Source organism: Muntiacus reevesi, chromosome 9 (assembly GCF_963930625.1).
Source record: "Muntiacus reevesi chromosome 9, mMunRee1.1, whole genome shotgun sequence".
In the NCBI taxonomy this organism is placed as follows: Eukaryota; Metazoa; Chordata; class Mammalia; order Artiodactyla; family Cervidae; genus Muntiacus; species Muntiacus reevesi.
This window is the reverse complement of record NC_089257.1, coordinates 49,501,347-49,525,998: the sequence shown is the minus strand read 5'-3', so window position 1 is coordinate 49,525,998 and position 24,652 is coordinate 49,501,347. Positions and strand designations below refer to the sequence as shown.

Below are 24,652 nucleotides of genomic sequence, written 5' to 3'. Positions count from 1 at the left end.
ATACATAAACATTAGAATATCATTCAGTCATCAGGAAAAAGTAAATCCTGCCACTGCAGCAGTGTGGATAAACCCTGAGAGAATTATGCTAAGTGAAATAACTCAGAGAAAGATAAACGCTGTATGATCTCACTTACAGGTAAAACCTTAAAAAGCCTTACTCATAAAAACAGGGTAGAATGGTGGTTACCAGAGGCTGGGGGTTGTGGGGAAGTGGCAGATGGAGAGATGTTTGTCTTCCAGATTTAAGAGGAGTTAAGTTCTGGGGATCCATTGTATACCATGGCAACTATAGTTAACAATACTGTATTATATCCTTGAAAGTTGCTAAGAAAGTAGATCTTAAATGTTCCCACCACCAAAAAAAAAAGGTAATCATATGAGGTTATGGAGGTGTTAACTAACACTAACATGGTAATCATTTTACAATAGATTTGTGTATTAAATTACTGTGTTGTACACTTTAAACTTACACAATGTTATATGTCAATTATAGCTCAATAAATCCAGCAAAAAATAATGTATATCTTGCAGTGTTGTTATGGAGATTATATGAGATTATGCTTATAAAACCCCCTAGCGTGGTATCTGGCAAAAGGCTGGTTCACTTCCCACTTCCACTCCTGTTAGGGATTCAATTCACTGAGTCACCAAATGGTCTCCCATGCATTTCAGTCAGTGTTCAGTAGCATGGCATCCACTTTTGGTTCCATTTAATTCTTCTTCTTTTCTTTGCCTTGTGTGTTTCAGGTTCACAACCAGTATCCAACAGAGTTTGAATTCAATCTCTATTACTTAAAGTTCTTGGCTTTCCACTATGTGTCTAATCGCTTTAAAACATTTCTCCTGGATTCAGACTATGAAAGATTAGAGCACGGTACGTGTTTGCATGCCCTTGTTCAATCTTTTTTTTTGTTAGTTTTATGTATTTTTAATTAAAAACTCTAATAAAATAATCACCCCCAAGTGTGGCAAGGCCATTTTAGTGTTTTATCCTGAACTATGAAAGTATAATGGACATGAATGAGTGAGATTTTGTGCTGTGCTAGATCTTAGGGACTGCTAATGGTCATCATGTAGCACCTTTGAAAACGTAAATCTGCTTATTACTATCTTATTATCTCCAAGCAGTATCACTGTTTGTGGAGAAACACCTGACTCCTAGTTATTCCATCCTGGTACACTCTGGTAGGTTAGTGGTCCCCGGGAAGCAGCTTGCAGAGCAGTTATGGCCGTGGGCTCTGGAGGAAACAGAATACAGTTAAATTTCAACACTGCCAGTTACCAGCCAAGTATCAACACTTCGGACAGGTTAGGTTCCTCTCTGAGTTTCCTCAGTTTCCACATCTTTAAAATGAGGATAATAATAGCACATACCCCTTTTTGGAGCAGGATGAAATATTAGGAAATATTTGTAAATTTCTTAGCACAGTTGCTACTACATAGTAAGAATTCAATAAATTTTAGATAGCACCATTATTATAATTGTAATGGCAGTAACAGTTCTAAAGAATAGATCATGAAAGCTGGTCAACCCCTATGTAAACGTTCCCCAAGGGGATTTTACTTTCTTACTCTGCTGTTGTTATAGGGAGGGGGAAACGGGGATACACATGAGTATTTTTGTTAAAAAGACAATCAAATAAAGAAAAGCAGTATGTTTACTGTTTATTTTCAGTATATTATATATACTGAATATTCCTAAAGAGGATTCTCTTCATGGCTGAAAATATTTACTAATATTCTGAGTTTAAAATATGAAAGCAAGAAATACTGTTTTCAGTGCATGTTATTATACTTGTCTAGTACAGTATTTCATACTTTTGGTAAGGGAGACAGCACTGGTGAGACCATTTCCTTTCCTGTTTGTACTTCCAGACCTTTGTTGACTCATAAAATTGTCATTCCACATATCACAATCAGAAACCTTAATTTTTTAGTCACCCTTGTGTTGGGAAGACATTAAATAGAGCTGGTTACAGTGGACATTAGAGTCACTTAGAGAACTTTTTAAGATGACTTTTATCTGGGGCCCATTCTCATATTCTGTAATTGGTCTGAGGTGAGACCTAAATACTGGGACTTTTTGAAGCCCCTGTATTTTTGTTGTTGTTGTTTTTAAATGAGTGGCCAGGGTTGAGAACTACTGTTCTGCACTCTACACTTAAAAGGTAGAGAAGAAACATTAATTAGTGTTGTTGCTAGTTTAGTCTCTAAGTCATGTCCAACTCCTACAACTCCATGTCTTGGGGGCCCCTCATATTATAAGATTTTGTGCAGTCTTGGGTATGAGATATTCTTTTATGGTAAATAAAATGCTTGTTAACTTTTGACTGAGTCTTTTCTCAGTCAAGAAAAGACAAGAAAAGCAAGAAAAGACAGCACTGCCACGAGAGGCACTCTTCCTCCTGCCTCACCCTAACATACCTTCTTCTCTATTAAAACAAAGTAGGCTCATGTGAGTAACAGACTGAAAGGTACAAATATAGTACCTGAAATGCCACCCTCTCCAATTCAGCTTTTAACTCACCCAAAGATACAGACCACACCCATCTGACATCTACAGTCTCCCTGACCATGATGTGTGGTGTATGTAAACTACCAAACAAAGAAAACACTTTAAATGGCTTTGTAATAAACAGCCAGCAACTTTATAAAGAAACATAAAATTATGTTTTTAACTGAGTCTCATCAAATCATTTTCCTTCCAGCTTTTTGGAAAAATGTGTAGAATGTCTGCTGGCATGGACCTCTGAATCTAGATGTAGACGTGGGATGTGGCCTGGTTGGGGGGGAGTCATGATGTATTGCTAAATACTTGGGAAAACTTCAGCACATGTTTTCCTTCCATTTGGATTTGTTTCCATATAGCTGTGAAGTCCATTCCTATCTTTAGCTTTGCTACAGTCCTTTCCTATCTTTTTAGTTATTTTCTAAGGTTTTTGCCCATGCACTGATGTTTCTAGAGCCATACGAAATGCTCCATTTTTCATCTGCTACATGCATCACATTTTTAAGAAAACTGTTGATTTATCTGACTTTTGTTTTGCTGATTTTTCTTTTCCAGGAACTTTATTTGATGATAAAGGAGACAAGCATGCCAAAAAAGGAATTTGTATTTGGGAGTGTATTGATAGAATGCACAAGAGGAGTCCCATTTTCTTTAATTATTTATATTCACCAGTGGAAATAGAGGTAAAGAAAGCATTTATGTTGCATTTTTGGAATATTTTGTGTTGACATTTTCCTTACTTTGAATGTATATAAGCTGTTTAAGCTTTTTATAAACATTTGACTAGATTTCATACCAGAAGCTATTTAAAGGTTGATACACTTTGGGCTTAGATTACGATGCAATGAAGTCTGTTACCAAATTCTTGACCAGAAAAATTAGGAGCTGGCCCGCTAAACATAGAAAGGATAACTTCAAGAAACTCAGAGCAGATCAACTTGCCCTGGGAAGGGAGAACAAACTTGAAAACTTAGCGTGCTGTCTAAGCTGAAAAACCTAAAATACTTCAGAAAGGACTTCCCTAAGTCCATTCGTACCAGAGCCATGGAAGAACCCCTATGAGAAGCAGAAAGGTTGGAGCCCAGCCTAAGAAGGATGACTTCTCAGGGACAGCCATGCTCTGCCATGCCCGTATGCATGAAATAGGCTCTGCAGTGCAGTGGAGCTCTGCACCACCATTCACAGGCAAGAAGGCCCGGCCCTGGGCCCCAGAACAATAGGACACCAACCCTGGCCTTTCTCCAGATGCACCCTCCTCATGAGGTGTGTGAGAAACCAAGGGTACACGCTTATATGCTCCTCCTTCATCTAGACCAGACTCTGGTACTTCAGAATTCCTTGCCCAAATTCAAATTACTTACCAGACCACTTCCCTAAGCCAGAGAGTGTAGTCCTAAGCCAAAGGGCGGCTAAGGAGTAGCATTTGTCAGGAAGCAGACAGAGTTCAGCTGCAGGGCTCGGGTGTATGCACATGTTCATAGGAGACCTTCAGAGCATAGGACAGCGCTGAGTCAGGAGGAGCAGGGCTTAGGCCAGCAACTGGGAACTGGGACCAGCCGCCCCCAGTGCCGAGGAGTCTGAGAATTTTCAACTGAAACCTGGCCTTCTAGGTTGTTTGTAAGTTATGTTTGTCAGGGTAGTATTAAATATATAGACATATGTCATGAGAACTCTGTTCATCCTCTTCCCTGGACCCCCCAGTGTTAGGGGCTGGCCTGCCAGTAAGCTTGGGCTACTTTGAGGTCAAGATGAAACTATATTTCAGAATTTTCTTTAAACAGGCCCTGAAGCCCAATGTAAACGTTTCCAGCCTCAAGAAGTGGGATTACTATATAGAGGAGACGCTCTCCACGGGGCCCTCGTACGACTGGATGATGCTGACCCCCAAGCAGCTGCCCTCCGAGGACTCTGAGCTGGCCGGAGGAGCCAGGCCCCAGAGCCAGAGGAGAACCGTGTGGCCGTGCTATGATGATGTCAGCTGCGCTCAGCCCGATGCTCTCACCAGCCTTTTCAGTGTAAGTCACCACGTGCAGCCAGACTCCCAAGGCTCTGGGCCCCTGAAGGCACGTGAGGCCTCAGGAACCTGGCTGAGGGAAGACTGGTTCACCAGCTCCTGGCCATGGCTCTCCTCACTCTGGGCTAGCATTCTTGCCGGCACCATAGGAACATGCGGAAACCAGACCGGCTCCCAGCATCCCTGGAGAACCAGGCGCAGGGACTGGAAAACAGTCTCAGTAGAAGTGAGTTTTTCATCATCATGAGGAAGCATTCAAGCAAGTAGAGCAGTTTGCAGCTTCCCAGCTGTTTCATCTGGCCAAGAGCCGGAGTCAGACCTGGGTTGTGACTTCTGTGGGTGCCTTACTTCCTCCATCAGAAGTGTGGGTAACTGATCGTCTGATGGGAGTACTGCCAGCTGTCTTCTACAAGGAATATTCTGGATTGAAGCCATTCTGGCAGTAACCCCTATGATGAGAGCAGTGACCCAGAGGAAAGGGTTTGAGCCCTGACACGGGCCAGACAGTTCCTGAAGAGTCTTCTCCATTCAGTCTTCTGACCAGGAGGAGCATGTGTGAGAGTGCCGTCACAGAGGCCGCTGCCCTGCTCTCAGTCTCCCTGGCCGAGGGAAACGCCAGGCCTTGGGCATTTCTTGGTTCATTCTCCCTACATCTGGTTTGAATCATCAGAGTCAAGGGGTTCCTCTGTCCAGGACAGACTTCTCATCTACCCAGCTATTAGGGTCTGGACATAGGCCTAGTGCTTGACCTTTTGCTGTGGCCATCAGATTTCCTATGGGCTGGCCAAGGGTGAAGGTGTTCGGGATACAGATTTCATCTCTCTATTTAAGCCATCTGTACAAAGAGGCCCGGTTACAGATCCTAGTAAATCATCTTTGCCACAGTGCATCACACCAGCTAGCACTCCCACCCCCACCATTCCTGGCTTGGAGACCTCTGAGGCCCCGGGCTTACTGCAGTCTTTCACTGCCGTCTGGTCATGCTCCTCCTCTGGCTCAGAGTAGGTGTGGCTCTGGGGAACACCGTGACTTCTGTGAAATACTCGGTTGGCCAAGAAGTTCGTTTGAGTTTGTCCACTGTTACGGAAAAGCCCAAACGAACTTCTTAACCAACCCAATACTTATCTGTCAAAAAAAAAAAAAAAAAAAAAAACCCTTTTAATTTCTCTGTAGGAAATCGAAAGACTGGAGCATAAATTGAACCAAACCCCTGAGAAGTGGCAGCAGCTGTGGGAACGGGTAAACGTGGACCTTAAAGAAGAGCCCAGAGCAGATCACGTGAGTTGGCAAAGCCCTTTGAAGAGCTGCTGCTGAGCTTCTTGAGGGCACTGGGTCAGGTGGGGCCTCTGCCACTGGTAACCCAGGAGGTTTATGGCCAAAGAAAGGGCGCATGCCTTGAGGGTCCAGGGCAGAAAGTTCCAAATGACTGAGTATTTCCTGAGTGTCTCACTCTGCCACAGTGACATGGTACTTATGTTCAGTGCCCTGTATCCAGGGGAAATTACTGGGTTCTTTTCTGTCTCAGCACCTCTGTGGTTTCAGCTGATCTTCTACCACAGGAGGGGAGGCAAGAGGGGGATGCCAAGATCTTGTTGGCTCCAGAGAAATAGGGAAAGTGAAATATTTTAAAACAGTAAAATAAGCCACTCTCTGTTGTTCACACCCTCTTTTTGTTTCTAAATTACGAAACATTTACTGTAAAAATATTTTAATACCAAATACTCCGTTTTCTTCTTCTCACCGCCCCTTAAGCTGTAGAATGTGGAATGGGCTGTGCTGAGCCCCTTAGCATCCACACCTTAGCGTCCTGTTAACCCTCAGTGAGGGAGTGGCATCCAGCTCATGCATGCAGGCTCAGGCCCAGATAACACGGCTGATACACAGGGTGGCTGCCAGCCAAACCCACAGCAGGTCGGCTCCAAGCACAACAGAGGGAGGTTAGGACAGATGAGAGCACTTCAGGAAAGGAGAGGTCAGCAGGGTCAGATGTCACAGAGGGGTCAAGGAGAATGGAGTATAGAAGAAAATATCCTCTGACCCTGTAAGAAGGGGTCCTCAGGGCGCCGTCTCTTGCCTGCAAGTGGCAACTCAGGGGCTATTATCAGACAGGCCATGAGTGGATGACGTCTTACTGCTTTTTTTCTCAGAATAAAATAGTTTGTTAATTTTTTTTCTGATTATGAATATGAGATGTATGTATTCCTTTATAACACAGGAAGTTATAAAATAGAAATCACCCAAAATTTATAACCTAGAAATAAACCACTATGCCTTCTGACTTTTAAACACATATAAAAGGGATTTACTATAGACGTAGTTTTATTTTTTTTTTTTTTAAACATTTATTTTTATTTATTTGGCTGCATAGAGTCTTAGCTGTGGCATGTGGGATCTAGTTCCCTAACCAGGGATCGAACCCAGCCCCCCTGTATCAGGAGCGCAGAGTCTTAGTCACTGGACCACCAGGGAATTCCCTAGACGTAGTTTTAAAACCTGCTTTCTTTTTTACTTAGTATATGACATACGTGTCCTTCCATTTGTCACTGTATATAAATCAACATCCTTTTTAACAGCTGTCTAGAATTCCATTGTTCAGAATTTTTTTTTTTAACTAGCCCCATAATGATAGGCATTTAGGTAGTTTCTAGTTTTTTGCTATTGTAAAAAAAAAAACTCCAAGGTAAGCATCTTTTTATACATATTTTATATAGACATATATATGGTCCAGTTTCTTTCTTGAGGTAAATTTTTAGAAGTGAAATTATCAGATCAGTTGCTTAAAGTCTTTGTAAAGTCTTCCTACCTTCTGTTCTGTCTTTTTCAGCCCCAGAGATACCCTTCGGGCTCCCCAGGAACTGTGTCCACCAACCTCCCTTCTTATCAGAAGAGGCCTCAACTGCACCTTCCAGACAGCAGCCTGGCAGAGGAGCAGAGCACTGGTGTGCCCCCATCCAACGGGGTGGACCGCAGAGCAGCCACACTGTACAGCCAGTACACGTCTAAGAACGACGAGAACAGGTGAATGTTGTGAGCCTGCCAGGGGGTGCAACCAAGGCTCCCCCAGCCCCGCCCACAGCCACATCGCAGGCCCTCGGCTAAGCTAGGCCTGGGCCGTGCCACATTCTGTCAACTAAAAATGGATCCGCTTTAATTCTTTGTTTCTGTTTTAAATGTGTTAGATGGTTCTTGGAAGAGGAAAAGTCAAAACTACAACTAAAATAAGGCCAGGAGGTTGTAGTTATTTGTGGCAGGTCCTACTGTCTCCTATCTGCCGGGTCTTTTGAGGGAATGTGTGTTAGTGAGCACTTCTCCAGTGGCAGACTTCTGAGATCCAGCACATACTCGCCCAAGCCGAAAGGAGTTTACTCACATGAGGTGAGAAAGCCAGGATGTGCCAGTTTCTCACAGTACCTTCAGGCTTCTGTCATTTACCAGCGCTACTTCCTCGTACAGGCTGCATGAACCCCAGCATGGCACAAAGGATGGCTGCTCAGAGCTCCAAACCTCACAAGTTTGGTAATTCCAGCAAATGAGGCAGTCTTTCCCTGAGAGTCTAGCAGAGGAATTCTGAGGGGAGCTCCAACTAATCTTTTTTGGATCATCTAGGGGAAACAGCACATAGTAAAATCATATTAACTGCCATGTCATCATTACTTCTAGGTCCTTTGAGGGAACGCTGTACAAAAGAGGGGCTTTACTGAAAGGTTGGAAGCCCCGTTGGTTTGTTTTGGATGTAACAAAGCATCAGGTAATACACACCATCACAGCCTGTAGCAGTCACATCTCCCCAGGCAAGGCTCCGTCCCTGGCTGTTGTGCAGCTCCCAGCAGACACGCAGAGCCCCATGTACAGAATGCTTCCTCTCACCAGCTACCCGGGGGCTGCTCCATGGATCCAGTGAGAGTGCACGCGGCAGCCCTGTGAGAAAGTGTGGGTGTGTGCAACAGAGGCAGTGACCGTGGAGCCCAGAGCATTAAGAGCAACAGAACTCTGCTTCTAAATGCTCATGCATCTCCTGCTGCCTGCTGTCCACAACCAGGCCAGGAGAGGACCTGAGGGTTTCAGCGTGTTGCATACCACATGCACATACAGAGCCCGTGCCTATGAACACTCTCCAGAATACAGATCACTTCGTGTTGACAGCACAAAGCATCCATTCAAAGTCGAGGGCGTTAATTTATTCAACATTTCTTGAACACCTTCTCTGTGCTCATCCCTGTACTAAAGAAGGCATCACTATCCCTCAAAGGTGACAGCAACAGAGGAGGGAGGGAGCTTTAAAATAGGCAGAAGGGGATGTTCCCATCCAAACCTGAAATCCGCAGTGGGCAGACACCAGCCTGGACCTCCCAGTCCATGCTGGGAAGTCTTTTCCCCACTATTAGGTTCTTTGCTATGGCTCTGGCCGCTCCCCCCGCTCTCCCCACAGTCCTTAGAGTCAGAATCTTTGCTCCAGTAAATCTTGGAGGGTAGGGGAACGTTATGCAAACTTCCCGCCTCTTTGCATCGTTCACTGGAGAGTCCTATGTCCTACCATGGTCTGACCAGAGACTTCACTCTGCCTTAGAACTGACCAGTCAGCCTTGAGCAGATCCTTAGTGCATTTATGTGTAACATGGAGTCTGCTGAGAAAGATACGGGCTGTACCCCAGTACGGTGCTCTGGTTGGAGCTGCGTCTAGATGACTCCTGCCAGATGAACACTTTATGTGGGGATTGACCACCTTTCACTCTGCTCAAGGAGTTTCATAAAGGTTACACAGAATCCTGTTGGATTACAGATACAGAGAATTTTTTTTTTATAGATATGCAGTGGAAGCCCTTTTTAGGCAACTGGACTTTATAAACAGCACTGTCTGAAATTAGAGCCTACATTGTGTAGAAAAGTCCCATTAAACCACTAAGTAAAACATAGGAGAACGTCATGATGTGTCTGTAATTTACAGTTACATCAGATTATACTTACATTCTTGCCAGTCTTTTAGATTTAATACAAAAAGTATACAGTTTTCTATTTGTACTACTCCTACCATGGCTGCAGAGAGAGGCAGAGAAAAGGCTGAGGCCAGAATCACAGTGACGGAGGCACCAGACACATTCCTGCCGTGTAACTTTCTGAAATCCAGACTGATTTAGTTCAAGTGAAATCCAGTCCTTACACATAGTAACCCTCAGTCAAATGTTGAGCTATTCATTGTTTTTCAAAAATCACTTCATACCCACCTGCTATTTGGAAATTTGCTCTTTAAATATAGTATAGCTTGAACATATTTTCCTACCAGTTCACATAGATCTTATTTCTTAAATGTTGTATAGAATTCCATACTATTGATGTACCATCATTCAATTAACCAACACCCTATTGACAGGCAGATACATCTTTTCAATCATTAGCTGATAGAGGGAGTGCTGAAGGAAACCTCTTCATTTGTGTGTCTTGGCATACTTGTGGGAGTGTTTCTGTAAGATAAATTCCTAGAGGTGGGAAAGGTGTATCAATAGGTATAAGCATTTTAACTTTTAGTTCATATTGCCACATTGTCCTTTAATAGGTTTCCGACTAATTATAACCCCACAAACAGTGCTTACAAATACCTCATGCCATCCATTCAACCTGAATATTGTTAGCCATTTTAAATATTTCTTAATCTAACTGAAAAGTGAAATCTCATTGATTTCATTTACTTTTGATTGTTTAAGCCGTTAAACCTTTTCAGATGTTTGTAGGTCGCTCAAATTTTTTCTGTGAGTTGCCAGTTGAAATCCTTTGACCAATTTTCTATTAGGTTGTTTATCTTTTTCTTCTCAATCTCTAGGAATTTTGTATATATTCTAAACATTAACCCCCTATTCATATGTTCCATATATTTTTTACAGTTGTTGATGTTTTTCTTTTATATGTAATACATCTTTTCAAATTTCAAAAAATGTGTCTTTTTACCCTTTCTCCCAGCTACCTAATTCTTATTCCTAGAAGCAGACAGTTTTTAATTTCTTGTCTGTTCTTCCAGACATAGTTGAGCAAGATATGGGAAAGTATTCAGATACCTTTTGAAAAGCCCTGCTGTTTCCCCTTCCTGTGTCTCTTATATCCCGTGTGTCCTTTGGTTCCAGCTGCGATACTATGACTCGGGTGAGGACACAAGTTGTAAAGGCCACATCGACCTGGCTGAAGTAGAAATGGTCATCCCTGCTGGCCCCAGCATGGGCGCCCCGAAGCACACGAGTGACAAGGCTTTCTTTGATGTAAGTTGACCTTTGTCTTTTCCTGGCTCTCTGAACGTGATCCCTTATAGTCAGTCCATCCACTCCAAGAATGACGGGGCCTCAGGGCAGTTGATGGTGACTACAGATGGGCCACAGCCCCACCCTGGCTGTGGGAACTGCTGCAGAATTGAAGCCAGCACTCTTAATCCCCAAACCTGACCTCCCCCCGCTGTCCCTATGGCTCATAAAGACTGCATGTTGCTTTGCACAAAAGACTCCTTCAAAAGGTATCCAACTACACTTGGAAGCAGAGGAACTCCTTGTTAAATATTGTTAGTTGTTCACTCACCACCTTCTGTCAAGAACAGATGTTACTTCCCTTTTATATCTTTTTGTCTTCAAGCTTGATCATCCAAAAAAAACCTCATTAGTCACACATGATGACTGTCTTCCCTGACATCTTCAGCAGGCCTTGGGGCATTTTATGGGCCCATGATAGGGGACTTCTGTAGTCCCCCGAGCCAAGCGACGCTTCATACAGGTCATACTCTAGTGCTCTCCTCAGGCTGTGAGGCCGCTTCCCTGGCTCTGAACTCCCAGTGAGGCCCCAGCTGAAGGCTTAGAGAAAGAGATGGGAAGGGAACGTGAAAGCCCACCCCACCATGGTGTGGATGAAGCTCAGTCTTCTTGGCTCCTTTGCTGCATGACTGCAGTGCATGGGTGAGGCAAGAGTCTCCAGCTATTCCAGACCCTCTTCCTTAGTCAAGAAGGTGCAAAGTCAGGCTTTTCTGGAGTATCTGTCTTCTCTGCAGACCCTTCTGTTAAGGTCCCCTGTGACTCTGGGGACCAGGAAAGTAAAATCACTTCCATAAGCAATGACAGTACAGTAGTGGAGGGCAGAGAAATACGGAGGTTCCGGGGTAGTATCAAAAGGGAAGGTCACAGGGATTGATTAGCTCACATGCCCAAACCTGTAGACTAGCCCTGCCCTCATCTCTGCTTCTCTTCCTTTGTTTTTCTAGCTCAAGACCAGCAAACGTGTGTATAACTTCTGTGCCCAGGATGGGCAGAGTGCCCAGCAGTGGATGGACAGGATCCAGAGCTGTATCTCTGATGCCTGATGCCCATGGTCAACCCACACAGAAGAGGGAGGAAGGGCTTGTGCTGCCAGATAGGAAAAAAGTGCATGAATCCTTGAAGAGCTGACAGCTTCCTGCTCGGTTCTAATGAGTCATCCTAGGGCCTGAGGTTCTCCTGCCCAGACTTGGCCATTCCCCTCTCCCAGCAGTTGCTGCGTCTTCTTAGCCAGAGTAGATGTGTATCACACAAGTCTGGTCAAGAGCCCCAGACCTTCCCTGTGTCTTGCACTAGGTTGTTCTAACCTAGTGGTTAGAACAGTCCCTCATGGTTAGGGATCAGAAGAATGCTTCCTGAGCCATCTGTCACCCATCCCCTGGGCCAAGCGGCTACCACCCACCTGGGTCCTTCTTCATGAAAGCTGGATCCTTTCTGTTCTCCAAGGTCATAACTTCTTGGAGAACTTCCTGACAAGCAAAGCTCAAAATCCTCCAAGACTATCTTCCATTCTGCATAGGTTTCCCATTGGAGGCTCCTGCTCTTACCGCCCAACCTTAGAGATACTTGGTTCTCTGGTGCTGCCAAAGGTGCTTCCAGGATCCCTGCTCGGCGCTGGGGTTCACAGCAAGACCATCAGTGCTCAGGCAGGCCAAGGGGCACACAGAATAGCCTGATGGGAAAGATTGGCCAGGGAATGGTGCAGTAATCACCAGGCCAATGCAGGAAAACACTGCTTCCAAAATACTGAATTTTCTAGGCCAAAGGTGCCCTGAGGATCCAGGACTTTGTGGTCCCATGTATTCTTCTGCTCCCTGACAGCTTCTTACACAAGATAACATGCAAAAAGCTGAATGCACTAATTCACAAAACAGCCACTTGCACTGAACTCTAATAAAGTGAAGATGTTGGAGAGACAGAAGCCAGCTGTTTATGAGCATACCACCCCTGTGACAAGGGCTGTGTAGGCCGCGGTCACACCGTAGCGTGACTGGAAACCCAGACAGCACCTCTGCACGTGAACTTAAGGACTTGTTCAGTCATTAGATTTTCTTTACTTTTGATAACCTGTGTTTGTCCAGCTTAAGATACAGGAATGCTGTTTGTTCACAGTGAACAGACAGCTTTTCTGCAACAGCCACTGTGGTCAACTGGAGTCGTAGGTAGCTAGATCATCACATTTGTTTTGAAATGTTAATATGTTAAATACCAAACTAATGTTTCAAAAATATGTATATATGATTTCTATACCCTTGTTTTTCAGGTAGTATGCTTATAATTTAATATAAAATTAACTGATTCATTCATAAGATTTCAGTAATTTTAAAATGGTTCCCTTTTTAAAAAACCACTTTGTAGATGAAAAATAAATCAGATTTTCAAATTTAAAATTATCTACACACTCGGAAACAGAACTGTGTTAATATATAAGAAATTCGGGGATAATAAGAATGAAGGATTTTTCTATCATTTTCATTTTATAAATTGCCACCTGTGAAAATGGTTTTTGCACATTATTTGTATTTTTCTTTGTATATGAAATAATTTTTTGTACTCTGTAAAATATGGAGCCCACTGTACCTTCAGCTATTTGAGACTTTACACAGTGCTTCTTTTGTAACTGGATTCTTTTAACTTTCATGAAGGCACTACAGGCCTTGTATTCACTAACCACCTTGAATTAAATTTATTTCTTAAGAAAAAGCATCCCTCACTTACTGAAATAAAGCTCATTGTGCATTGTGGGATACTCAGGAGGCAACACTCATGATTCATACATGGGACTAAAAGTTCAAGGGCAAAACACAGCATAACCCATTTCTTGTCTTGGTTCTATTAATGTTGTCACTGCCCTTTGCTCAGGAAGTAACCAGACCCTGGAAACACTGGCCTCAGCTTCTGGGTTCTGAACACACTGCTGCAGAGTTTAGGTAAGAGGCCTGAGGCTGCCACTCCCACCCTGTGCCTCCGATGAGCTGTGTGAAATTGGTGAAGTCCTTTACCTCTTCCAGATCTCAGTTTCACCACCTGTGGCATATGGCAATTGGCAAGGATTTTAGGCAGGAGAAATCAAATTCTAGTTCAGAAGCAGATTTTTCTGTTTCAGGAAATTGTTAAACAGCACAGTCTGGACCACACTTCCTCTCATTAAGCTCTTGGAGTTTACCTTGGGGACCCCGACTGCATCTGGACGGGGAGCCAACAGAATGCAGATTCTCGGGGCTGAACCCCCAAGTCTGGAGATCCAGGGAGAAGGAAGGGCCCCATCGTCGCCCTCCTGAGCCTTCCAATTTCCTGAGTCTCCAGGACCCCTGGGACTTGCCATTCTGCACTCTGTGACCCTGACATGACTAACAAGGGAAACCACTGGGAGTGGAGCCCAAGAGTGTCAGCCGCCCCTTCGTTCCTCCGTCTTATCTATGCGGGGAGAAGGGCGCTGGGTTCCAAGGAAGAAAGACTGGGCCTGGCGCCCTGCCCCCTGCGGCTTTCCTGACAAGGCCTTCCTTTGCCTGGGTTCTTGCAGCCCCAGGGGAGCCCCACTCCTCAAAACCTTCAGCCCAGGTTCATTCTCACCTACCAAGCCTGTCTACCCGATGACCTCACTCCAGAGTTGGAGTGTTAACTGTTAATGGTACAGCTAATTTGTTTCTCAGTGAAAATTGACGTTTATAGATATTTCATTCGGAGTTCTTTTAAGACTTGTTAAGTAACTCCATTATCTCATAAAGAATTTCTGAATAATCTCAAGATCTCAGGCTGATAACCAGGAAATGCCCTCAGTTACAGCAATCAGAGCTATGAATTAAGCCAAGAATAAAACAGTATGGATGAAGAGATAAGACTTGGAGCAGTACTACCAAATAGATATATAATCAAGCCACTGTGAATCTTTTTTAAAAAGTAAAAAGAAATTGATAAAGTTTTATAACATTTTGTCTTATTTTCAATAATAATTTTATTTACCATAATCTATCAAAATTATTTCAACATGTCAATCAGTACAAAAAATTACTCATGAAGTAGTTCATACTGAGTCCTCAAAACCCAGTGAGTATTTTGCACCTGCAGTCTATCTCAGTTTGGACCAGTGTGTTATCTTTTTCCCAATACCACTTCTCATACAAAATTCCTGTCGTTCCTCACTCCATTCTCCAGTTCTCCCACACCAGCTGGGTGTCCCACAGTTCATCCAGTTCAGACACTTCCTCCCCAGAGTCAGCCCAGACCCCATAGTTGAGGTCTCGGCCCCACAAGACTGCCCCCCTTCAGATGCCACTTGCAAGTCCCAGGGGCCACCAGACTTGACCAACGCACGACCCCCTCCCCAGGTTCAGTGATTGTCCAGAAGAAGGTACACAGCTCAGGAAGTACTCTGTGTTTATCAGTTTGTCCTAAGGGAAACAATAGCCACAAGGAAGAGATGCGTGGGGCAAGGATTGTGAGAGGGGGTGGCCTGCGCCCTCCCAGCACCTCCCTGTGGTCACCAGCTAGGAAGTTCTCTGGATCCTGTCAGGATTTTTTCATAACCCACTCTCCAGTCCCCCTGGAGGTGTAATTTCCCACACCCCGTTCACACGTAGTTCTTCCAGTCTGAAGCTATCTAGGGGCCCAGCCTGAGTCACTGCATTCACATAAATACAGGTGTGGGCAGAGGGACTCATTATGAATAACAAAGGCACGCCTTTCACTCAGGAAGTTCTAAAGGTTTTAGCAACTCCAAGCCACAAACCCAGGACAAAGATCCAAAAAAAAAAAAGCTTTTTAAATGATACCACAACTAGCCACATTCCTGTGCTACTATGCTAGGCAAGGCAGATTTAGAGCAATCAGCCTGCTCATAGCAGACCCAAAGTGGGAAGTGAGAGACCTGGGTGCTGCATCTAATTCATGATAAGACCTTGAACTACATCTTAACTTTAAGGCTTTGACCTATAAAATGAAGGACCCTGATCTGTGAATTTGTGATTCCAAGGGTTCACCTTTGCAGCAACTGAGGCTCCAAACTATGATTGAAAGGATTTGCTGAAAGAGACCAAATCATCTAGATCAGCGCTTCACAAATTGTAGTTGTATGTATGAATCATCTTGTTAAAATGAAGATCCTGACTCAGTAGGATTGAGAGGGGACTTGACATTCCACATTCCTAATATGCTTGAAGGTGATGCTGAGGCTGCTGGTCCAAGGATCCTGCTTTGAATGATGCTAACAGACGTGTTCATCCCAGTCCTCTGAGAAGCAGGCGCCAAATGGGCAGGAAAGTAGGGGAGGTTGGGAGAGTCAGGAGACCAGCGTGCAGGCATGACCTTGTGAAAGACCCAGGGGAGGGAGGGAGGAGGAAAAGCTGAGTGGGAGACTCAGACTGCGGAGCAGCTCTAAGGAAGCTCGGCAAGGCAGATGAGAAGTCCTCAGGACATCATGAACCATCAGAGCAACCCCACGCCTCCCCAGGGTAGCCTGCCTGGGACCCCCACCCCGCTCAGCCATCAGCATGCTGCAGCCAGAAAAACAAACACAGCAGTGGATTCCAGAATGCAGCAGCAGCTGGGGCCCCCAGTCACACACCAGCTGTGCACTCAGAGACCCAGGGAAGTCTTCTCAGCGGGGTTGCAGTGCACCTCTCGTAGCCAGGTTCCAGAGAAGTTCCTCCCAGTCTCCCCTGGGCCTCTCTTCCTAGCGAAACTCAGAGGCGAGTCCAAGGACTAATACAGCGCCCTTGATGCAGTTCATCTCACACCCTCCCTCTTCCCACTCTCCATTCTGAGTTCCCCTCACCCTCAGCCACCTCAGGACATGCCGATGGCTCTCCTGGAGATGTGATCCAAGCCTTCATCGAAGGAGGTTGTTGTTGTTTAGTTGCTAAGTCGTTTCGACTCTGTGACCCCATGGACTGTAACCCAACAGGTTCCTCTGTCCATGGGATTTCCCAGGCAAGAATACTGGAGTGGGTTGCCATTTCTTTCTCCAGGAGATCTTCCCAACACTGAGGGAGGATCAGTGTAATCAAACCTGTCTCAGGCCAAGACTGCCGCACAGGTTTCCTTCGGTTATGGTGGGGATTACTTGGGTGGCTAGAGGGTCACCCTCCTTCCTGCCCCCATCATGTAGAAGCAGCCCTGTCTCCTGCTGATCAGGGTCAAGGACCCCTGCTGGTTCCCGGACACAGGCGTCGTCACCGCCTTGGTGACAGCCATGAGCTATAGTTCAGCAGGACCTGCCCTGTGTCCCTGGTCAAACGCTAAGCTGTGTGGGACCCATGCCTTTGGATCAGGCCTTCTGTAAGTCCCTGGGCAGTGGTGCTGACTGAGGCTCTCTGGTCAGGAAAGGCAAACTCAAAGGAGATTTCCATCCCTGTGAAGATGAACCACTGGACCTTCCAGGATGGAAAGAGCCTGAGGTAGCTGGCCTGCCCCAGGCAGGAGGAGTGCCACAGGCCGGCTCAGCATAGGTCTCTGCTGCTGGCAGGCTGGGCTCAGAGCGGGAGCAGCACCTAGAGTGGCCTTGGGATGTGGAAGTCTGTGCTGGTGGGCCCAAGTCAGCCCCTGCCTGGCTCTGCTTCTCCACTGTGGGCCACTTCACTCAGCCTCGTCCTGCTGGTCCCACGTAGCCAGTGACAAGGACCAGCTAGTGTCAACCATCCAGGTCATTTTGTTTACTTATTTATTCACTGCCTCCAATGTGCTGGGTGCTTTCTAATGGGCATTAACATGTGGCACTGAAATCTTGCATGATGACTTCCCTGGTGGTCCAGTGATTAGGAATCTGCCTTCCAGTGCAGGGGATGTAGGTTCGATCCCTGACCAGGGAACTAAGGGGCAACTAAGCCTGTGCAGGGGGCAACAAGAGATACCTGCGTGCCACAACAAAGAGCCCACATAGCCAAAATAAATCTAAAGGTAAAATCTTCGTATTTCCCCCAGATGTCCATCCACTTGTCTCTACCCTACTTCTCCTCGTCCCTAATCTTCCCGTCCTTCTCCTTCCAGGCCCCTGACCAAACAAGCATTTGGCCATTTCCCAGGACGGTGTGTATCTGTTCACTACCTTGGGCCACTTTTTGTACACGAAGCACATGACCAGGTACTCTGTTCACAGCCCTACCCAGCAGGAATATTTTCCGTTTCCCGTTATGTCTCTGTCATACAGCTACTGCCCATCTTCAGCTTGTAGGCACATACCAAACCAACCCATCCATAAACCAAGCTCAGGTTTTTCCCTCCTCTTTCAGCTGGTTATACAGGACCTCCATGAGGTCATAGATGCAAGTCAGGGACCAGGCCCTGGCTACATCCTCAAGCAGTCTACTGGAGCCCTCCGGCCCCACTCAGGCTCAGCCACAGAGGGAGCATTTTCATCTTATGATGGTCTGCTGCCAGGTCCATCCGACTCAATGATGCACACATCCATGGTGTCACACATCCAACAGACCCCACCCTCAGACTGGGCAGTTTGAGATGCCCCCCGTGGTCTAACATTCTGTCTCTACCAGAGCCTAGTAACAGGCCAGAAACTATTTCTCAAAAGGTTTATAATCGAGGACTTCCCTGGTGGCCCAGTGGTTAAGAATCTTGCTTGCAATGCAAGTGACACTGGTTTGATCCCTGGTCTAGGAAGATCCCACCTGCCACAGAGCAACTAGGCACATGCGTCACAACTATTGAGACAGTGCTCTACAAGAGAAACCAGCGCAACGAGAAGCCAGGCCACCACAACAGAGTGGTGAGCCGCCGCTCACCACAACTAGAGAAAGCTCACATGCAGCAGCAAAGACCCAGTGCATCCAAAAAATAGTAAAATTTCTAAAATTTATTTTTAAAAGGTGTATAATCCTCTGTCCCTGATAGTGCAGCCCTGCTGCAGGATCCCCGGGACTTTCCATCAGCCCCATACCACATCCTTTCCCTTTCCCGCTCCTGAAGCTTCCAACACCAGAGAGTCTGCCAAAGGGTATGACCCACTGGCAGGACTGCACTGCAGCCTGGACCTTCTGCGGGGCCCGGTCCTATTAGGGGCCCCACCAGCAGCCGGCAGCCTTCCATCTCTCCCAGAATACGGTGCTGTCTCTAACTAAAAGCAACCCTCCACAACAAGGGGAGCCAGGCCCTGTGCTGTCTTCACCATTGTAAAAGATACAAGATACACCTGTTTCTTTTACTTGGGAGAGGATATCCTGGCATACCCCTGGCTGCTGAGCCCCTTACAAACTTCAGTGGAGTGGCAGGTCCCTGAGTCTTCGCAGGTTTATACGCCTCGCTCTGCACGGCACGTGACCTCGCCATGGCCTCCAGCACAGAGGCGCCTCTTGCTCATCCTGTCTCACCACCACAGTGTCGCTGATGTAATGGGTCACTGTGATACTCACATGACTCTGATCTCTGGGGATTATATTATGACAAAGGGCAAAACAGTTAATGTAGCTCCGAGGTGAAACTGTAAATGAATATTGTTGTTCATCCCATGTGAATGTGAACTGTTTCTGATCCTCTTTTCAAATTGGAATGGAAAAGAAGCCTTTTGCCAAATGACCGCAAAGTGCATACCTAAACCCTTATGAATCTGCTCTAGGAATGAGTCCACAGGCACAGCAGCTGCAAATAGAGCTATCACTTGATGAAGCCTGCAGTCTTCCTCCAGGACGTGTCAACTTCTGCAAAGGTCAGACTGGAGAATTAAATGGAGAGATGGTAGGACCACCACCCATTCATCCTTTAAGTTGTTAACAGTGGCATTTGTTTCTGCCATCACCCCTGGGATAATATGTTGTTTTTTTATTTTTTATTTTTTTGAGATGTTGTTTTTTTAATCTATTACCTTGAGCAGGGTGAGGGAGCAAGAAGGCAGTTTCAGAAGTTTCCACTTAGCTTTCTCTGCTGTGACAGCTCCTGCCCAGCCCACTAGGCCAGGCACCCAGCGTGGGGTCCCTCCTACTGTCAGAGCACGTAAATTCTGATTAAACACTGCATGGATCGTGGACCCAGTGCAAGTCCAGCTGTAGGCAGGATTCCACTTGCTCCCTGACCTCCATGGGCCCCACTCTGACAAACAGCCTGTGATGATGCTTGGAACCTCCAGGTGTTAATATGACTCAAAACCTGCCTGGTGGTCCCCTTTCTGTAGTGAACAGTCACCCAAATAAATGGCTATAGACCTTTGGGGGAAAACTGAAGGAATCATGATGATACATACTGGTAGCTGTTTTGCAGGGTCCTTCCTCCTAGAGACCTGGCCACCTCTTCAGCAGATGGGTTCCATGTCTGAAAACTGGCTCAGGTCTGGGAACTGAGCAGGGACCCCGACTTTCTACTGCCCTGCTTCTGCTCCCCCATTCCTGTCTGCTTTCCTGGTTGTTGATGTTAAGCAGAACCCATTGGCTGCCCATCCATTTTGCCCCGCGGACACCATGCCCAGTACACCATGTCCACTTACCTGGCCCTCTGTCCTTGCCTGTCCATACCGGCTTTACATAATACATCGCTCCAAGTGGCCACTTTCTTCAGCTGTCATAAATTTCTTCTCGACCGTCTGCCAGGGGAACTTGGGTATTTCCACTCTGTTGAGTGCTGGCCGTTACTTTTTCCGAAAGACTTCTAGGAGTGTCTGCTCCACCCCCTGGCATCCTAGCTGGGGTATTAAATTCTGTGTCTGAAGAACGTGCCCTCACGTCAACGGATTCTGGCCGATCCAGTCTTCCATTCCAGCTGCCTCAATCAAACACTTGCAAATCCAATCCCGGGAAACCCCCCTGCCTCCTGACAGGACCCACCATAGTTCTTATTCTTTCATGGGGTAGTTTTCTTCCCCCTTACCAGGTCCAGCATGTCCCCAGCCAGATTCGTCTGGAATTCTACTCTCATCATTGTCCTTAGCAGACAGGAGAGGAAGCAGGTGCAGCTGCTGGGAGGGGACCCGCTGTCCTGCGGGGGAGAGGCCTCAGTGGCATCTTTCAGTGGAGGAGAGGTGGGAGTGCTCCCAAGGAAGGGTGGGCCACCCCTGCCAGCCCAGAGGGTCAGGGAGGCTGCAGCTGCAGCGACCTCAGGGGTGCCATATTTACCCAGTACAGCCTGACCCCCATACAACTACCTTGACCAAGTGTTCAGACTTACCTGGAGCTCTGCAACTCTCTCTGTCTTTACCTGCCACTCCACCACACCTGTCCACCACTGCTAGAGACAAGGGCCTCTCTGTAGCCCCCCATCCAGGCTGTGTGCTGTCACCCTCACCCACCAGCTGCTTGTTGGAGGCTCACAGTTCTTCTTCCTCCCTTTCAGGACAAGTGAGCAGCAACCAGTCCATCTTTTGAAGGCACTGTTCCCCCCATATTTTTCAAATTCCTGAATTATCATACCTGCCACAGAATTCATCTCCTCTAGGAAACTTCTCTGGGTTCTCACCAGTGAAATATCTAGCATTTGAGCTACTGCTTGCTCCAGGGACCACGTGGGGTCCCCACCAACCAGGACGGCATCCTCCTCCCCATCTCCTCTGCATGAGACATCTCCAGTGAGAAGTAGGTAGGGAGACGGGGGAGCTGGGAGAGACACCAGACTGATGGAGATTTGACCCCTACGAGGGAGAGACGGGAGGACAGAGGCAGAGTAGAAGAGTCTAAGGCTACAGTTTAGATCTAAGAAAGCAACAAGTCCAGTGGGGAATCCTCAGGCCAAGACTGGGTCAAGGGCAGCCTGCAGGCCTGAGAGCAAACAGCGGCGGTGTGAGCACAGCGGCAGAGGCCAGCCTGAAACCCAAGAGATGCATTTTCATGGCCACCACCAAAGGTCCAGGACTTGTCTCTCAGCATCCCAGGCTCAAAGGAACTAAAGTGTCAGTCTTGTTGACCCGAGGTCAGGGTACACTGAGCTTCTGCTCTGTCACTTACTAGCTCTTCGGCCTTGGGTGGTTCCTAACTTCTCTGAGCTTTATCTTCCTCATCTATCAAATGGGAGGAAAAACTGATGATATATGTGAAAGTACCCAACACAAAACGGATTCTCCATAAGTTGTTGGCCGAATCAGATTTACTCAACGAATATGTAACAAACACCTAGGGTGGGCCGGCCACTGTCCTGCTCCCGAGGGGCATGTAGATGAATAAGACCCAGCACAGGCCCAAAGAGCTCACAAGTGACAGAAGGGACAGAGCATATCTGATGCACAGAACAATGTCGTCCCTGCCCCCAAAGACATCTGCATCCTCATCCCCAGGACTTGTCAACGTGGCAAAGGAGAATTACAGTTGCAGATGGAATTAAGGCTGCTCATCAACTGACCTCCAGAGACCAGCCCAGATGGGCCCCATGTCATCACAAGAGTCCTTACATGCAGATCAGGGAGGCAGAAGTGAACGTCACAGTGACATGATCCGAGAAAGACTCAGTCAGCCATCGCTGGCTTCGAAGACAGAAGGGGCCACGAGCCACAGGGCGTGGTCAGCCCCCAAAAGCTGGGAATACCTCCAGAAAGAGACACAGCCCTGCTGACGCCTTCATTTTAGCCCAATGAGACCCACTCTGGACTCTGACCTCCAGAAGTGTAAGATAATAAGTCTGCTATTTTAAGCCACTAAGTTTGTAGTGATTTGTTACAACAGCAACAGAAAACTAATATAGCATCATACAGATAAAGTACCGTGATACAAAAAAGTAAAGTAATGACAGGTGTGTGCAAGGCGCCCGCACCCAGCACAGGCTAGGCGGGGAAAGACAAACGCAGTCCCTCACACAGACAACAGGCAGCGGCTGCATGTGCATACGTGCCCACTTGCACGAGGACACACCCCAATGACACAGGCACTTATACATGCAGATGCTGTCTGACATGGGCCCACCCATTGCCTCTGTCAACATCTGAATTTCCTGGTGGCAGCTGAGTTTAGCAGGTGAGGTTGGGGGTTCCTTCCATGACCCCATTGCTTGAGCCTCACCAGACAGAGGTGGCCAGAAGTCATGTCTCTGCCCAAGGGCTTGGCATGCGAGGTACCAGAGTCAGTCCTGATAAGGGGCACAATCCCCTGTACCTCCAAACATAGGATGGAACCGACTCTGAGTAGACCCATCACCCCAAACCACGGTGTGTCCACCTTTCAGGCATTCCTCCAGCATCCATTTGTTCCACAAACATTCATGTATGTTTGCTGTTCTGATTACTCTAGACTGCAAGTGAAATATCCATTCCCCAGACCTGCAAGACTTGATGTCTAGTGCGATCAGAGTTGTGATGGGGTGGGGACAGGTAGAGGCCCAGGGACAGATGGGAGGGGAGCCCAGCCCAGCCCTGGGGATCCGAGAAGACTTCCCTGCATAAGTGACATTTATGCTGAGTTCCATGCAAAGGTGCATGGAGGAGGGCAGGGAAGGCAGATAAGCCAGGCTGAAATGTATATTTAGAAAGATCTCTCTGGTGAAGAGTGCATGGGGGACAGTGAGAAGGGAGGGCGGCTAGAGGCTACCGTGGTTGTTCAGACTTGAGAAGGCAGCACGGCTGCATAGATGCGGAAGACTCGGAGACAGGCCTGAGGTGGCATTTGTAGAACTTGGGGCCTGACTGGTGGACAGAGGGGATGGAGGGACAGTCTGGTCAAGTGGATGCCTGGGACACCTTAAAAGGTCCCCAGTCTCACAGTCAAGTGCTGAGAGCTGGGAAAGGATGGTCAGGCGGACAGCAGAGGCCTTGGCCTAGCCTCCCCAGATACTCCTGGTGGGGGTGGGTGATGTGCAGAGAAGACACGGGCAACACTTCCAAGCTCTGGGAGGGGCTGTGTCCCACAGCATCAGGCAGGAGACCCTCTGTCCAAGTCACAGACCCACCACACAACCTGGTGGAAAGAAAGAAAGGCAGTGGTCCCTCTCCGTTTTGCAGTTTCGAAAGGTTACCTGACCTGCCCAAGGTCACACGGTGGCATCCGAAGGGCCAGGTTTGCAACCAGGCTCGTGTGACTGTGTCCGGGGCCAATCCTCCCTGGACATCGTACTTCAGCTGGGCCAGGACCTGTGACCTCTGCCTCCCACTGGGCCTGGTCAGGCCACTTAAGAGGCCACTCAAGGCCAGGAACATGGCCTCACCCTCCTGGGGCTGGGCCAGGGCGTAGAGTCCCATCTGTGGTGAGGATGGGTTGGGGTCCTCCACAGGGAGGAGAGGTGAGCCCTCAGCTGACACAGGGCCCCCCGACCTGCTCCACACAGGCCGCCCAGCCCCCAGCAAGACCATCTGAGAAGCAAGCCTCCCGTGTGAAAGCAAGGGATCCCGCCTTCCTCCAAGAGGAGCACAGACCAAGCCCTCGCCCTCCTGCCCGACCCCCTCCGTCACACAACTCAGCAATGCAGGGCCTTCCAGGAAACGTGGGCCTGGCCTGAAGAAACAGCTCCAGGGCTTAGAAGCAGGATGCTCCTGCGGTCCTGCTGAGATCTGGTCCTGTCTGAGCCTCTGTCTCCTCGTCTGAAATGTGAGGTTGGGCTCCTTTACCCTGAAGCTCCAGCAGCTGCAATGTCCCCTGTGGCTGCTCTCCTGCCCCTGGCCCCATCCCAGTCTAAGGCCCGGACGGCAGAGGCCTGGTGCCTGCAGAGGGCCCCCGCCTCTGGCCTCAGCACATCCACCTCCTCACTCCCCGCGGGCCCCCGAGCTTCGGCGTGGGCCCCCGCCAGAGGAATGTGAGCCATTCCCGGCATCTCCTCCCCTGTGGCCAGCTCGGAGAGAGGCTGGGGCCTCTGGGCCACTCTGACAGGAAATTAGCTGGGCCTGGCCTTCCCCACTACCAGCTGCTCTGCTGACCCTGACCCTGTGTTTTCCGAAACCTGATACTGCAAATTTCACAGCCTCTTCTCCTGGCGGAGCTCTGGGTCTAACGGCCTCCA

The 24,652-nt window shown here is 47.5% G+C and overlaps 1 protein-coding gene across 3 annotated transcripts in view; it reads left to right on the top strand.

Annotated features, from left to right (window-relative positions):
• The window catches only part of SBF2 (SET binding factor 2), a 481,299-nt gene extending 467,789 nt beyond the window's left edge, over positions 1–13,510 (top strand). For all 3 annotated transcript variants that reach the window (XM_065944986.1, XM_065944985.1, XM_065944984.1), the window contains 8 exons: positions 751–877; positions 3,068–3,195; positions 4,294–4,527; positions 5,700–5,804; positions 7,351–7,544; positions 8,187–8,274; positions 10,640–10,771; positions 11,755–13,510. In XM_065944986.1, coding sequence (XP_065801058.1) covers positions 751–877; positions 3,068–3,195; positions 4,294–4,527; positions 5,700–5,804; positions 7,351–7,544; positions 8,187–8,274; positions 10,640–10,771; positions 11,755–11,853 — 1,107 coding nt within the window. In that variant the 3' untranslated portion in view covers positions 11,854–13,510. The remainder of the gene's footprint in view (positions 1–750; positions 878–3,067; positions 3,196–4,293; positions 4,528–5,699; positions 5,805–7,350; positions 7,545–8,186; positions 8,275–10,639; positions 10,772–11,754) is intronic.
• The last annotated feature ends 11,142 nt before the right edge of the window (positions 13,511–24,652 follow it).